The sequence below is a fragment of the Garra rufa genome, chromosome 2 (genome assembly GCF_049309525.1).
Source record: "Garra rufa chromosome 2, GarRuf1.0, whole genome shotgun sequence".
Lineage (NCBI taxonomy): Eukaryota > Metazoa > Chordata > Actinopteri > Cypriniformes > Cyprinidae > Garra > Garra rufa.
Window position 1 is genome coordinate 6,264,154 of NC_133362.1, and position 15,775 is coordinate 6,279,928.

General features: G+C 36.7%; 1 protein-coding gene across 1 annotated transcript in view; it reads right to left on the reverse strand.

Moving 5' to 3' along the window:
- LOC141325830 (signal induced proliferation associated 1 like 2) overlaps positions 1-15,775 on the reverse strand; it is a 187,379-nt gene that overhangs the window by 15,400 nt on the left and 156,204 nt on the right. Inside the window, exon 19 of the mRNA XM_073834561.1 lies at positions 7,635-7,854. Within this exon, the coding sequence (XP_073690662.1) occupies positions 7,635-7,854 (220 nt within the window). The remainder of the gene's footprint in view (positions 1-7,634; positions 7,855-15,775) is intronic.

Here is a 15,775-nt window from a genome sequence, read left to right on the forward strand (position 1 = left end):
ATAAATAAATATAATAATAATAATAATAATAATAATAATAATAACAACAACTCTTCTATATTTTACATAACAAAATATTATCATCGTTAAAATGTAAATACTTTGTCCAAAATCAATTATATATACACTACCAGTCAAAAGTTTTTAAACAGTAAGATTTTTAAACCAAGTGTGCATTTATTTGATCCAAAGTATAGCTAAAAAAAATATATATTTGTACTATTTAAAAGTAAAATTATTCTGATTTGCTGCTCAAAAACATTTGTTATTATTATTATGTTGAAAACAGGTTTCTTTGATGAATAGAAAGTTCAGAAGAACACCATTTATCTGAAATAGAAATCTTTTGTACACTGTAAACAAAATCTGTAGAAATTACAGTATTACTGGCAGCTGGTTGCCAGTAACTTACTGTAGGTTTAAATTTATGCTATTTACTGGCAACAGTTTGTTCAAAGTTAATTGAACATTAAACATTAACAAGTCTTTATCTTTACAGAATAAAACTAAAATAACAGCCTCATGCAAAGCATTCTGGGAACCAAAATCTGAAGGAAAAAACAGAAAAAGGTTGATGAAGGTTTCTGGTTCCCAGAATGCTTTGCAGTAGGTTGTTATTTTATAGTTTTATTCTGTAAAGACAAAGACTTGTTAATGTTTAATGTTCATTTAACTTTGAACAAACTGTTGCCAGTAAATAACATGAATTAAAAATCTACAGTAAGTTACTGGCAACCAGCTGCAGAACTACAGCAAATTTTTTACAGTGTAACATTATAAATGTATATCATAACTTTTGATCAGTTTAAAGCATCCTTGCTAAATAAAAGTATTTATATAAGTTCTTATTCATTTCTAAATTACACTGACTTTGAGCTATTGAATGGTATAGTGTACAATGTTACAAAAGCATTTTATTTTAGATCAATTTGATCTTTCTATTCATCAAAGAATCCTAAAAAAATGTAATCGACTGTTTTAAATATTGATAATAATGAAAACTAAAAAAGTTTCTTGAGCAGTAAATCAGGATATTACAATGATTTCTAAAGAATCATGTGACACTGAAAACTGGAGTAATGATGCTGAGAATTCATTACATTACATAAAATATATTCAAAGAGAAAGATAGTGTTTCGTAAACAAATCTTGGGGAGAACAGTCAATGTAGACTCCTTTAACTCTTTTTGTTGACACCTTTCAGTACTGAGTGAAATGTAAGTATATTTACAATCCACATTTCTTTCGACCCATCTGCCATATTTTACCTTCTCTTCTAAAGATGCATTTTATCCTGCTTTAAAAACAAAATAAGGCACATAATGCAGCAGTATGATGTCTTAAACGCTGTCATATCTGGGCTCAGGAGCTGCAGAAGCCATCAGGAGCTCCTAAACATGGCCTCATTTTTCAATCAATTGCGTGCGTCCAAACCTTTCACTGAATATCTCTCTCTCGCCTGATAGACAGGATATGCCATAAACATTTCCATCTCACAAAGAACTGCCTTTGAGAATGATGCTAGGGCAAACACTGGAGGTAAATGTCTCTGTCTGAGCCTCAGAGGGATGCAATCTGTCAAATTAGAGCATTCACGAGATGAGCAGGCTGAGGAAAAAAATCCAGCAAACTGCTATCTGTCGAAACAATCAGAAATTTATCACGTGTGACAGCAATCAGCCTCCTCGGGCCACTCGAAAAACCAGCTATAAATGAATCCTCGCTCACACTCTGATTAAAACCGCTAAATGTGTTCATATTACACATCCTTTAAACCAAATGAGATGTGATTGTTTGCTCTGGTGTGGGTAATTGCACCTTTATCTGTCATAAATTTCATGTGTCGCCTTGCAGCGCATTTAGAGGGAATGGCACAGCAAGCCGACACCAGCCGTCCTCCCGCTCACCTGAAGTCTTTATGTTAAGAAGCAGGAGGATACGGCCTCTAAGCGGAGGTTGTAGAGTCTAGCGAAGGTATTAGGTGTCCAAAGGATCAGACGGCGGGCGAGTTGTGACATGTGAGCAGAGCGGAGGCCGCCCTGGCGATTGATATAAGCCACAGTCACAGTGCTGTCGGTACGAACAAGCACGTGCTTCTGGCGCAAAGTTGATCGGAAGCGATGAAGGGCTAGAAGCACAGCCAACAACTCGAGGCAATTGATGTGCCACTGCAGTCGAGGTCCTGTCCAGGAGCCCGATGCTGCTTGCCCGTTGCACACAGCACCCCAACCCGTGGTGTAGACCATGGTATGCCTGGACACCTGTCCCAGGGGCACTCCGGCCCGTAGAAAGACAGGGTCTGACCACGGGCTGAACAGGCGGCGACACTGCGGGGAAACGCCAATCCGGAGTGTGCCACGGTGCCATGCCGGTCTCGGGACTCGGTTGTGTAACCAGCGCTGAAGAGGTCTCATATGAAGCAAGCCCAGCGGCGTGACCGCGGCTGCAGCTGCCATATGCCCCAGGAGCCTCTGAAATGTTTTGAGAGGAACCGCTGTCTTGTGTCTGAATAAGTCCAGACATTTCAGCACTGACTGAACGCTCGTTTGTGAGGCGGGCTGTCATGTTGACCGAGTCCAGCTCCACACGAGAAAAGAGATCCTCTGCACTGGGGAGAGTTTGCTCTTTTCTCAGTTGACCTGAAGGCCCAGATGGCTGAGGTGCCGAAGCACCAGGTTCCTCTGTTCGCACAACAGGTCTCGCGAGTGAGCTATGAGAAGCCAGTCGTCGAGATAGTTGAGGATGCGAAGGCCTGACTACCAAAGAGGGGTCAGGGCTGCCTCCGCGACTTTCGTGAAGATGCGGGGAGAGAGGGACAGGCCAAATGGAAGTACTTTGTACTGATACGCTCGACCTTCGAAGGCAAACTGTAAAAAGGGTCTGTGACGAGGAAGGATCGAGACGTGAAAGTACGCGTCCTTCAGGTCGATGGCTGCAAACCAATCCTGGGGACGAATGCGCTTCGTCGTGAGCATCTTGAACAGCAGCCTGAGGAGGGACCGATTCAGAGCTCTGACATCCAGGATGGGTCTTAACCCACCGCTCTTTTTGGGCACGATGAAGTAGGGACTGTAGAACCCTGACTTCATCTCGGCTGGAGGGACCGGCTCGATTGCATCCTTCGCCAGTAGGACTGCAATCTTTGCACCAGCGGCGGGATGGTAGCTTCGCGGCGGGGCAGGATGTGTTTGATGGCCTCCGTCTGCTGGGCGTAGTCCTCGACAGTGTCGCCGAATAGGCCGCTCTGGGAGATGGGAACGTCGAAAAAGCGAGATTTGTCTGCGTCTGCCATCTGTGCCAGATTGAGCCATAGGTGTCGCTCCTGGACCACGGCCGTGGACATCACCTGACCAAGGGACCGCGCCGTGAACTTCGTTGCCCGGAGGGCGAAGTCGGTGGCAGTGCAGAGTTCCTGCATCACCTCTTCATCAGGAACACCATTGTGCAGTTGTTTTATCACCTCTGCCTGGTAGACCTGAAGGGTGGCCATGGAGTGCAAAGCGGAGGCAGCCTGTCCAGCAGCGCGATAAGCGCGGCCCGCGAGAGCGGATGAGCGCTCACACGCCCTGGAGGCTAGATGCGGCCAGTCCTGCCAGGTGGCAGCGCTATGTGGGCATAAGTGCACCGCGACAGCGCGCTCAACCTGGGGAACCGACTCGTATCCCCGGGCTGCCCCGCCATCAAAGGTGGCGAGGGGAGAGGAGCTGGAGCGCGGGCGAGATGAAAAATGCGCCCGCCATGTTTTAATCAGCTCTTCATGCACCTCCAGGAAGAATGGCACCGGTGGAGGGCGTGGCGGCACCACTGTGCACTCAGAGGGGGTTGCTCGCTGGAGAGCAGGAGGCTTGTTTTGGACGTGAAAACGGCCGCCCGCAGGATCCCGCTGACGGCTGCCAAAACACTCTTTTAGATAAGCTCTCTTAGATGGGCAACACGTCAGTGGGGAAGAGTAAAGCAGGAACGCTGTAGTTTTTTTTTTTTTTTTTTTTTTTGTAGGCTCGGGCAGAGAGAGCCTCCGAAGCAAAAATCTGAATGACTGGCTGCATGCCGCCATCTTATATACCCGTATGTACGGGGCGTGGCTTGGCATGCAAATGCCACTCGCCAATTTTCATTGGCCTTTTGAATAAGGCTCAGAGATGATTGGACTCTCAAGCGAGTTCCCATATGTAACGTCGTAGTGAAACGACTGAAGGGGAACACCCTTTTACCTTGTCAAAATCAGCTCTGCAAAATATCAGCTCATTTTATTGCATGGGCCCTTTAAATGCAAATGAGCTCTGCTCGCCCCGCCCCTCTCTGCTGTGGGATAATGAGCCATAATGTTTACTTTAGCCACATTTATCCATGTTTAGCTGCGTTTATCGGCGAAACTTGCCAACAAGCACATTATTTATTAAGGCCATTTGTAAAGATGCATAAAAACCCTTATACTCACTTCTGCCGTGGGCGAAGCTGCATCACAAATGATTCACACGAACATAGATGCATATGTAGATCGGGATCGGCGCTTTCCTTTTAAAACCAAAAGTAACGTTAATCCTCTGTGTCTTCAGTGGCTCAGATGTCGAGAGTAAATGACTACTGCTTTGTTCATTATTACATCCAACAACAGAACACCTCAATCGCTCAATTAGAGTCTTCCTCTGCACCTGAGTCACACAATGGCGATCGTATTCGGACTGTTTCAGCTCGGTGAGGGCGGGTCTAAGGTAAGACGCTCATGTCAATCAACTGTGTTTCGTCACAACGACGAAGCTGAGAATGAGCTGATTTTAAAAAGGGGATATTACTTTTAAAGATAAAAAAAAACACCACTGGGTGGATTTTTATCAATGTAGGGTGGTTGTGTACACAAACTGCCAACACACATTAATGTTCAAACAACATGTAAAAGTTAGTTTTGCATCCGATGACCCCTTTAAATATGAAAAGTTAGTTTAAAGAAAGAGAAAAGATCTTGCTGCATCTGAGCGCATACAGACTCTTGGTTTGACATTTTGTTATCTAATACAACATTCAGACTTGTATAAGTGTGACTTAAGTCTGCAAAATGCAGTGCCATAAGCAATGCAGTAATAACACTGAATCCTGACTCAGATCCTGACGGCTGTGAAGGGAAGTGGCTGTGACAGGTGTCTTCTCTTTGCACTTTAGCCATGACATTTTCTTCTTCCTGGTTTTTAATTAAGGAGGCCATATAAAAGGACTCACGCTGGGCTGTGTGTCACACACACTCCTGATGGAGGTGTAACAGCCTCTCTGGACAGAAATCCTCCTGTCTTTCTGACTGCATGAGGCTGAAACACACTGAACGTGACGAGAGCGTTTACAGACGACAGCTGCTGCTGCTGCTAGAGTCTCTAATACATGCTGCTCTTCATATGGACAAAACTCTGTCAGCATTTACTCTCCAGCATGCCGTTTCAAAATTATATGGTTTTTCTTCAATGCAGAAAAAGAAATACAGTGACCAGTAGATGTCAAACTTCAAATTTGTTCAATAATGCATCTCTGATATTTGTGCACATGCACGTTCAGACTTGCTGTGTGAACATGATGCATCACACCAAGTTTGATATCAATGATGCAAAAGTCTCTCTCATTCTCACTAAACAACTGCTAAGTGATATATTAGAAATGCTAAGCAGCCGGCGAGCTCATTGTTGGTGCGAACGTGTTCGGAGCTCCTGGATTCCCCCTCCTCCGGCCATACCAATGTTTAATGCTAATGTTTTGTGTGGCTAAATGTTAGCTTTTCCTTGCTAGATTTATAGCACACCTTGTGAAACAGAGCGAAGGGGTGTCCTGCCTTTTTCTTTGGTGTTAACCTGTTAGGCTCTGTTTTTGGTTAGGCAGTTAGGTAAGCTGGCTGTACTTTTTCTTTCAATGTAATTAGGTTATTTAGTTTCTCTTTTTCCTTTTCTAGGTTCCTTTTGTTTGTTATGTTGGCCTGTGGCCACCCCGAAGAGATGCTCTTTATGTTTCACATCTAATCTTTAATAAACATCACAATTTTGTAACTGGTGTGCTTGTTTGGTCCCTGACCGGAGTGAATTGAGAATCCAGCACCACAACCGTTCTTTTTTATTATGCCCTTAACTTACCCTAGACACGGGGCGTAATAGACAGATACGCAATGATAGAACGATAGATATATAGACAGAACAGAATGATAACTAGATAGATGATAGAATGACAGATAGAGGGATACAGCAACAGATAGATAGATAGAAAATGGATAGATGGATGGATGGATGGATGGATGGATGGATGGATAGACAGAACGATATATAGAACGATAGATAGAATGAAGGATTGACAGAGCGACAGATAGATAGATAGATAGATAGATAGATAGATAGAACAATACATTGACAGAACAGAAGGACTGACAGAGCGACAGTGATAGAACGAAAGAACGATATATAGATAGATAGAGTGATAGAACGATAGACCGATAGATAGATAGATAAATACATAGAACGATAGATAGAATGATAGATAGAACGATAGAACGGTAGATAGATAGAACAATAGATAGATAGATAGATAGATAGATAGGCAGATAGAACGATAGATAGAATGAACGATAGAACGAACGATAGAACGATAGATAGAATGAACGATAGAGCGAACGATAGAACGAATGATAGATAGAACGAACGATAGAACGAACGATAGAACGAACGATAGAACGAACGATAGAGCGAACGATAGAACGAATGATAGATAGAACGAACGATAGAACGAACGATAGAGCGAACGATAGAACGAACGATAGATAGAACGAACGATAGAACGAACGATAGATAGAACGAACGATAGAACGAACGAACGATAGAACGAACGATAGAACGATAGAACGATAGATAGATATATAGATAGATAGATAGATAGATAGATAGATAGATGATACATACATACATACATAGATGGAACAATACATATAGAATGATAGATAGAACGATAGATAGAACGATAGATAGATAGATAGATAGAACGATAGATAGAACGATAGATAGAACGATAGATAGAACGATAGATAGATAGATAGATAGATAGATAGATAGATAGATAGATAGATAGATAGAACGATAGATAGAACGATAGATAGATAGATAGATAGATAGATAGATAGATAGATAGATAGATAGATAGATAGATAGATAGATAGATAGAAAGTTTAACAGAGCGACAGGTAGAGTGATAGAACGATAGAACAATATATAGATAGATAAAACAATAGATAGAACGATAGATAGAACGATAGATAGAACGATAGATAGATAGATAGATAGATAGATAGATAGATAGATAGATAGATAGATAGATAGATAGATAGATAGATAGACAGAAAGTTTAACAGAGCGACAGGTAGAGTGATAGAACGATATAACAATATATAGATAGATAGAACGATAGATGGATGGATGGATGGATAGGATGGATAGATTGGATGGATGGATGGAATGACAGACTGAACGACAGACGGAATGATAGACCAAAAGATAGAGCGATAGATAGAACAGATAGATTGACAGAGTGATAGATGCATGTGATGCCTTAAATGTTGTTTAAGTAGGGTGCTCTAGGTGTTGTATCTGTGATGGAGGTGAGGGTGCAGGACTCACTCTTGAGGTTGGATGTGGGCTGGCTGAGGCTGATGCGGGGGGGCAGGGTGCTGTGGTAGGGTGGAGTGCTGCTGAACAGGATATCGTTGGGCATGGCCTGGTCCAGCATGGAGCTCCGTGAGCTGGCATAAGATGAGCCCTTTCTGTTACTGCACACGCTTTCATCTGATAGAGTCCGGTACAGCGAACGCCGCGGTGACAGGCTACCTGCTGCTGACGCCTGACAGAAAACACACACAACGTCAATCACAAACAATTAGTGTTAATACCAGAAAACTGACATTTTCATTTATATTATTCAAATAAAACACATATGTGTGCAATCAAAGTGCCAGTACAGTCCTGGTGTTTTCCTATCTTTCTTAGCAGGATGCGCTTAGTACGTTTGTTTTGGACTGGATGAATGGAAAATCCTCACTGTCTTGCGTCGTTAAACAGCAGGATGTTAGGATAAATAAATCCTAACAGCAGGATAAATAAAGCCTGTTCTTTATCTGCACTGCTGAGGAACGGAGAGAGCGTGTTGCTGTTCTTCCGCTTGTCACTAAAGCAGAGCCGTATTTGGTCAGCTGGATGAGAGGGGTAAGTGTGGCCCCGGGGCCCGTGCATTAGACGGAGTCGCATGTTCACTATCCAGTACATACTAGTGAGCCTTCAAGTCCCTTTTTAAAGCTTAAACAGAAAAGCATGGCACTGGCAACACCAAGGTTGAGGGGTTGATTACCAGGGAATCAGAAATGTAATGCTGAAAATTTAGCTTTGCATCACAGAAATAAATTACATTTTAAAATATATTCAAATAGAAAACAGTTATTTTAAATTGTAAAAAATATTCCACAATTTTACTGATTTTACTGATTTTTTTTAACAAATAAACAACCTTTGTGAGCAGAAGAGACATCTTTTAAAACAGTTAAAAATCTATTTTACACATTGCCTTAAGATTGCACCTATATAGGGCTCACTAGGTTTTAGAACAGACTTATAGTTTTATACTGCTCCTCAAAAGTTTGGGATCAGTAAAATGTTTAATGTTTTTAAAGAATTCTTATATGCTCATCAAGGCTGCATTTACTTGATCAAAAATACAGAAAAAATGTAATGTTGTGAAATAATATTAGTTTAAAATAATTGTGTTCTATATTAATATATTTTTAAATATAATTTATTCCTGTAATGCAAAGCTGATTTTTTTTTTATCAGCCATTACTTCTATCATTCTAGTATGCTGATTAATTATTGTTACTAATTATTGTTGGAAACAGTCGTGCTGCTTAATATTTAATAATTCTTTTTCAGGATTCTGGATGAATAAAATGTTAAAAAGAACAGCAATTATTTCAAAATATAAATATTTTCTAACAATATAAGTCTTTGCTATCACTTTTTATCAATTTAACAAATCCTTGGTGAATAAAAGTATTAATTTCTTTCAAAAAAGAAAGAATAAAAATGTACTGTCCCCAAACATTTAGATGGCAGTTTAATTGTTACAAAATATTTCTATTTTAAATAATTAAAGAATCAAGTAAAAAATACCACAGGTTCCAACAAAATATTAAACAGCACAACTGTTTTCAACACTGATAATAAATCAGTATATCAGAATTATTTCTAAAGGATCATGTGACACTGAAGACTGGAGAAATGATGCAGAAAATTCAGCTTTGTATCACAGGAATAAATTACATTTTAAAATATATTCAAATAGAAAACAGTTATTTTAAATTGTAAAAAATATTCCACAATTTTACTGAATTTTTCAACAAATAAACAACCCTTGTGAGAAGAAGAGACACTTTTTAAAACAGGTAAAAATCTATTTTACACATTGCCTTAAGATGGCACCTATATAGGGCTCACTAGGTTTTAGAACAGACTTTTGATTCTTTTTCAGGATTCTGGATGAATAAAAGGTAAAAAGAACAGCATTTATTCAAAATATAAATATTTTCTAACAATATAAGTCTTTGCTATCACTTTTGATCAATTTAACACATCCTTGGTGAATTAAAGTATTAATTTCTTAAAAATATATATGTACTGACCCCAAACTTTGAGATAGTAGTTTAAACTGTTACAAATATTTCTATTTTAAATAAATGTTGTTCTTTTTAACCTTTAAAAAAAGTATCACAGGTTTCAAAACAATATTAAGCAGCACAACTGTTTTCAACATTGATAATACATCAGTATATTAGAATGATTTCTGAAGGATCACGTGACACTGAAGACTGTAGCAATGATGCTGAAAATTCAGCTTTGTATCACAGGAATAAATTACATTTTAAAATGTATTCACATAGAAAACAGTTATTTTAAATAAAAATAATATTTCATAATATTACCGTTTTTTCTGTATTTTTGACCAAATAAATGGAGCCTTGATGAGCATAAGAAACGTCTTTAAAAAATATTTAAAAAAATCATACAGATCCCAAACTTTTGAGCGTCAGTGTGCATATCAAAAAAATATCTCTCAAACAGCATGAGGACAAAGTTAAACGCGTACCCATGAGCTAAACTGTGCCAATGCTATTTAAATACATTGTATACGTTTTCCATTCAAAGCGTGAGCCAGAGGAAGTTGGTTGATTCCCAGACGGAGCTGCTTGATCCTGTTGATTTATTTATAGCAAACAATACGTCTTCCACTATTTGAAACTTGATCAAAAACGTCAGTTTACTGAACTGCCATCTCTGCAGGGAAAGCAGACGTCATGGCACACGGGATTCAGCGGAGCTAAAAGCCTCCGGGCTCAAAGCCGCCCTCTGTTTTCACTTCCTTTAGACAAGAATCCCACTCAAATCCCATCGCTCAACCATGAACCTGCCTCAATGAGCTCTCTCTCTTTCTCTCTGGCCTCTTACACACACAACTTTATAAGACTAGATCCGCTCTGGTCCTCTCGCATCAAACAGGATTTGAGAAGCAGCTCCCATAAAAATAAAACAAGAGCAGGCTTTAGTACAGCTTGTGTGTAACGCCACTGCAAATAAAGGCAGTCTGAGATATTACAGAAATCACTGTTTTTACTCATCTGGGGAAAAAAAAAAGTGATTTCTTTTTAATGCTTTTGATATTTTGATGCTCTCTGATATCCTTGTCTCTGGTTTCTTGGGTTCCTCGTTTAATGCATTTTGTCCTGCAAATTGCAAAATGCATTTTATTTTCCTGCCATTTGATTATCATTACTGTATACATCATAATTAGAAATGATTCTGAATAAAAATTATTCACTCACCATCATTTTTTACTGGTGGGTGCAGGACAATTATTCATGCAAAATAAAGTAAACTGACATATTACACCCCAAAATTGTTCATAAAGTTGACTACCAGAAAAATACCAAAATTTGGGACCACAAAAAAAAAAAATGGACCTTTTTATGCCACAGACTGAACGAAATTAAGCATTGCTTGGTTATTGGCCAACAAAGTGTTGATAGTTGTGTAAATATTATCATACTAACAGTTTTCTGAAATTTTGATTTATTGTAATCAACTACATAACTTTCTATCAAAGTTCTTGATTAATCTTGACATTATCAAGATGAATTTGTTCTGACACAGTTTGAGTGAGTTTTTAGTCATTTTTATTACCGTTTTCTAAACTATAGCGAATAAACCGTGATAATGTTAGAAATTTTAAAGGTGTCTAAATAAATTTAGGTTTGACTGTAAATATTAATACAGACATTATACGTTAATATTAATTAATTAATTATGTAGTAATTTGAAAAAAGAAAAACTTAAAAAGGACTAAATATTTTATTTATTTTGTGTGGCATTTCCAGTTTTCATTTTAATCTTTAGTAATTTTGTTATATACTTTTGCCATCCTTATTTATTTATTTACAATATTTCAGATTTTTATACTTTATTATTAATAGAATTTTTCTGTTGTAGTTAATTTCCAGTTATAACTAGGCAATTTTTAGTGAGTTAAACTAAACTTATTTGTGACCCTGGACCACAAAACCAGTCATAAGTGAAAATTTGTCGAAATTGAGATTCCTATGTCATCTGAAAGCTGAGTAATAAGCTTGTTTGTTAAAATAGGACAATGTTTGTCTGAGATACAAGTATTTGAAAATCTGAAATCTGAAGGTGCAAAAAAATCTAAATATTGAGAAAATCGCCTTAAAAGTTGTCCAAATGAAGTTCTTAACGATGCATATTACTAATCAAAAATCAAGTTTTTATATATTTATGGTAGAAAATTTACATTCATTCATTCATTCATTCATAAAAGAAAAATCAATAATTTTGACCCATACAGTGTATTTTTGGCTATTGCTAGAAATATACCCGTGCTACTTAAGACTGGTTTTGTGGTCCAGGGTCACATTTCTTTTTTAATGGCCAAGTCAACTTTTTAAAGTTGATTTGAAGTTTTTCATTTAATATTTATATTTTATTTTATGTCAGCTTTATTTCAATTAACAAAAAAATTGTATTAATAGTTTCTAGTTAATGGTAAAAACCTTGTCGTGAGCATTTAAAATGAGATTTTAAAATATATTCAAATAGAAAATAGTTATTTTAAATTGCAATATTATTTTGAAACATTTACTGTATCTTTGAATAAATAAATGTAACTTTGGTGAGCAAAAGAGACATGAAAATATTAAAAAATCTTAATGAGTCTAAACTTTTAACTAGTAATGTATATTAGTGGGACACTCTTTAAATAAACAACAACAACAACAACAACAACAACAACAAAAAACTATACAATTTTTAAAAATAGCTTTGGGGAAAAAAACCTAGCGTTTTGGCTCATATGTGACCCAATACCACAAAACCACTCATAAGGGTCAATTTTTTGAAATTGAGATTTTTACATCATCTAAAAGCTGAATAAATAAGCTTTCCATTGATAAATATTAACTTAAAGTCTTCAAGTAAATATTTTAGGTCAAAGAGATTCTACTGCTTTACTATGAATGATTCAATAACATTTCTCTTCAAAAAAATATTATATGTGACCCTGGACCACAAAACCAATCATAAGGGTCAATTTTCTTATACTGAAAGCTGAATAAATAAGCTTTCCATTGAAGAATGGTTTGGCCGAGATACAACTATTTGAAAATCTAGAATCTGAGGGTGCAAATAAAAATCAAAACATTGAAAAAAAATGCCTTTAAAGTCCAAATGAAGTTCTTAGCTATGCATAATCCAATCAAAAATTTAATTTTGGTATCAACAAGAACAACAGAAGAAAGATCTTAAATGAAATCCCTGTATCTGTAATCAGCTTCTTTACAGTGGGTTTAACAGAACAGCAGGGTCCTGCTCCCAGGCTGGAATTTCCACTGCGAAAGAAAAGCCAGATTGACAGTGTTTTCCATTACAGCTCACGCTCCACAATGGCAGGTCTGTCTCTGAGGAGCCATGTGGCCTTTAAAACAAAAAAACCTCAGCTGGGGAGTCTGACAAAAAATCTGTGAGGGTCCAAAAACGGTTGCTTTTTCTATGTACGAAGTATATATGATATACAGTACAGACCAAAAGTTTGGACACACCTTCTCATTCAGGTGTGTCCAAACTTTTGGTCTGTACTGTAGATATGAATTCAACTGAAAAAACTTGTGAAAAATATCTTTCAGGTGGTCAAATAGCAAATAGCAAATAGCGGAGCTCTGCAGCCACCTACTGGTAAAAGTTATTTGTAGTTGTTTTTTTTTTACTTTTAAAACTGGATTTTCCAAAAGATGGGCAAAAATCTTACACTAAACCATGTGAAATTATCCATGTTATCCCCATGAATTAAAGTTAGAAATGTGGGTCTTTTATAAAGTGAATTTTACATAAAAAAGCAGTTTTTGTATAAAAACCCATTTAAAAATATATTTATTTTTTAATTTATATATATTTAAAAAATATCACTAACCCACTGAAAACTGCACAAATGTAGAGTAAAAACTTTAATAAACAGAAAAATATACAGTACAGACCAAAAGTTTTGACACACCTTCTCATTCATTTGACTGAGAAGGTGTGTCCAAACTTTTGGTCTGTATTGTAACTGGACCACAAAACCAACAAAGATTGTATGGGTCAAAATGTTTCTTTTATGCCAAAAATCACTAGGATATTAAATAAATACCATATTCCATGAAGTTATTTGGTAAATTTCCTATACCGTAAATATATCAAAACTTAATTTTTGATTAGTAATATGCATTGCTAAGAATTTCATTTGAACAACTTTAAAAGCGTTTTTAAATTTTTTTTTTTTTTTTTTTTTTTTTTTTTTTTTATTTACATCCTCAGATTCCAGATTTTCAAATAGTTGTATCTTGGCCAAATATTGTCCTAACAAATCATACATCAATGGAAAGCTCATTTATTCAGCTTTTAGTATCAGAAATTGATGACTGGTTTAGTAGTCCAGGGTCATATATCATAATATTTTTTGTTTTGTAGAGAAATGTTATTGAATTGTTTATAGTAAAGGAGTGGAATCCCTTTAAACTAAAATATTTACTTGAAGATTTTAAGTTAAATAATTTAATGATAGTAATAATGTTTTATTTGTATAGCGCTTTTCCAGTTCAAGGACACTTTACAATAAACAACAAAATGATTACACAATTTTTGCGAATTGAAATATGAAATAAAAAACTAAATATAAATAGTAGCCAAAAAAATATTGAAATAACTCAAATTAATAATGAGAAATGTTGACTTGGCAACTAACTGAAATAAAAACTGAAATAAGTTTAAAGCACTAAAATAATAAAACTGAAAAAAAAAAAAAAAAACTGAAATACAAATAACTTAAATTATAATAATGACTAATGATTAATAAATGATGTTAAATACAAAACCAACAAAACTGGCGAAAGCATATAAAACCACTAAAAAAGCTCATTTAAAATATTAATATTTAGAATTTATGAAAAAACTATATTTTTAAATATTTAAAATAACAAAAATATAATAGTATGCTAAAATATTGGGTAATGACCACACAGCATGCAGTTAAACAAATAAAATATTTTATAAATTTTTCATAAGATTTAATTTAGCATGTTTTTATTTTTTAAATCAATTATTGCAATTGAACATTTTAAAGATTTGATTAATTACTATTCATTAAAACAACTAATAATATTAATGAATAATATATATATTAATATTTATAATCATTATGCATGCAGTTATGACAACTATTAAATCAAAGCCTACACAATATATATTTATACTTAAAATGCATTTATTAAAAAAAACATTAAATGCACTGCAAAAAATGCATTTCTTACTTAGATTTTTTTTTAGCATGTTTCCAGACAAAAATCTAAAAATTCTTAAATCAAGATGATTTTCTAGACTAATAAAAAGTACTGTCTTGTTTTCAGAAAAAAAAAAAAACTACTCAAAATGAAGTGTGTTTTTGCTTGAAGAAAGTAAAATAATCTACCAATGGGGTAAGAAATAATAATCTTGTTTGAAAACAAGAAAAATATTTTTACTTGGAAAATTGATTTGAGAATTTTTAGATATTTTGGCAAGAAACAAGACACAAATCTAAGAAAGAAAAGCATTTTTTGCAGTGTGAGGAACCTTTTAGTGGGCTGTGTTGATTTGGACAGGTCAGAGAAGTGCAGATGCTCAGCCAGTTGAAGTCTAAGCACAGGAAGCACAGATAACGGTCAGCGCCTGAGGTGTAAGGTATACGATATAATGCTGTCAGCTAAGCTGGACGGGACGGCCTAAAGCACCTCAATGACCCGTCTGCTGCTGAGGGCACTGCAACACCACACAGACTGCTAAAAATAGGCCATTGTGCATCTACTCTGGCCATTCCCAGCAGATAAAGGGAGATGGGAGAGACCCGGGAACTCCAAACGCAATTAAGACGGTCTCCAGGAGCAGAGGAGACTTCAGAGAAACAGACCATCCACCAACAACTTCCTCCCGTTAATCCACAACATGAAGGGAGCGCAGACGCAGCGAGAGCTCAGCAATCAGATTAGCAAAACAGAATCTGTCCGGAGCGAGACGCGTGTTATCGTGTCTCTGGCTGATAACACACACATGTTTGTTCAGCCCTCGTTCACTTCACACGCTGAGGTTATCAGCACTACAGACTGTGTTTGAGATGTGGCTCTGACTGAGAGCAGATTCAC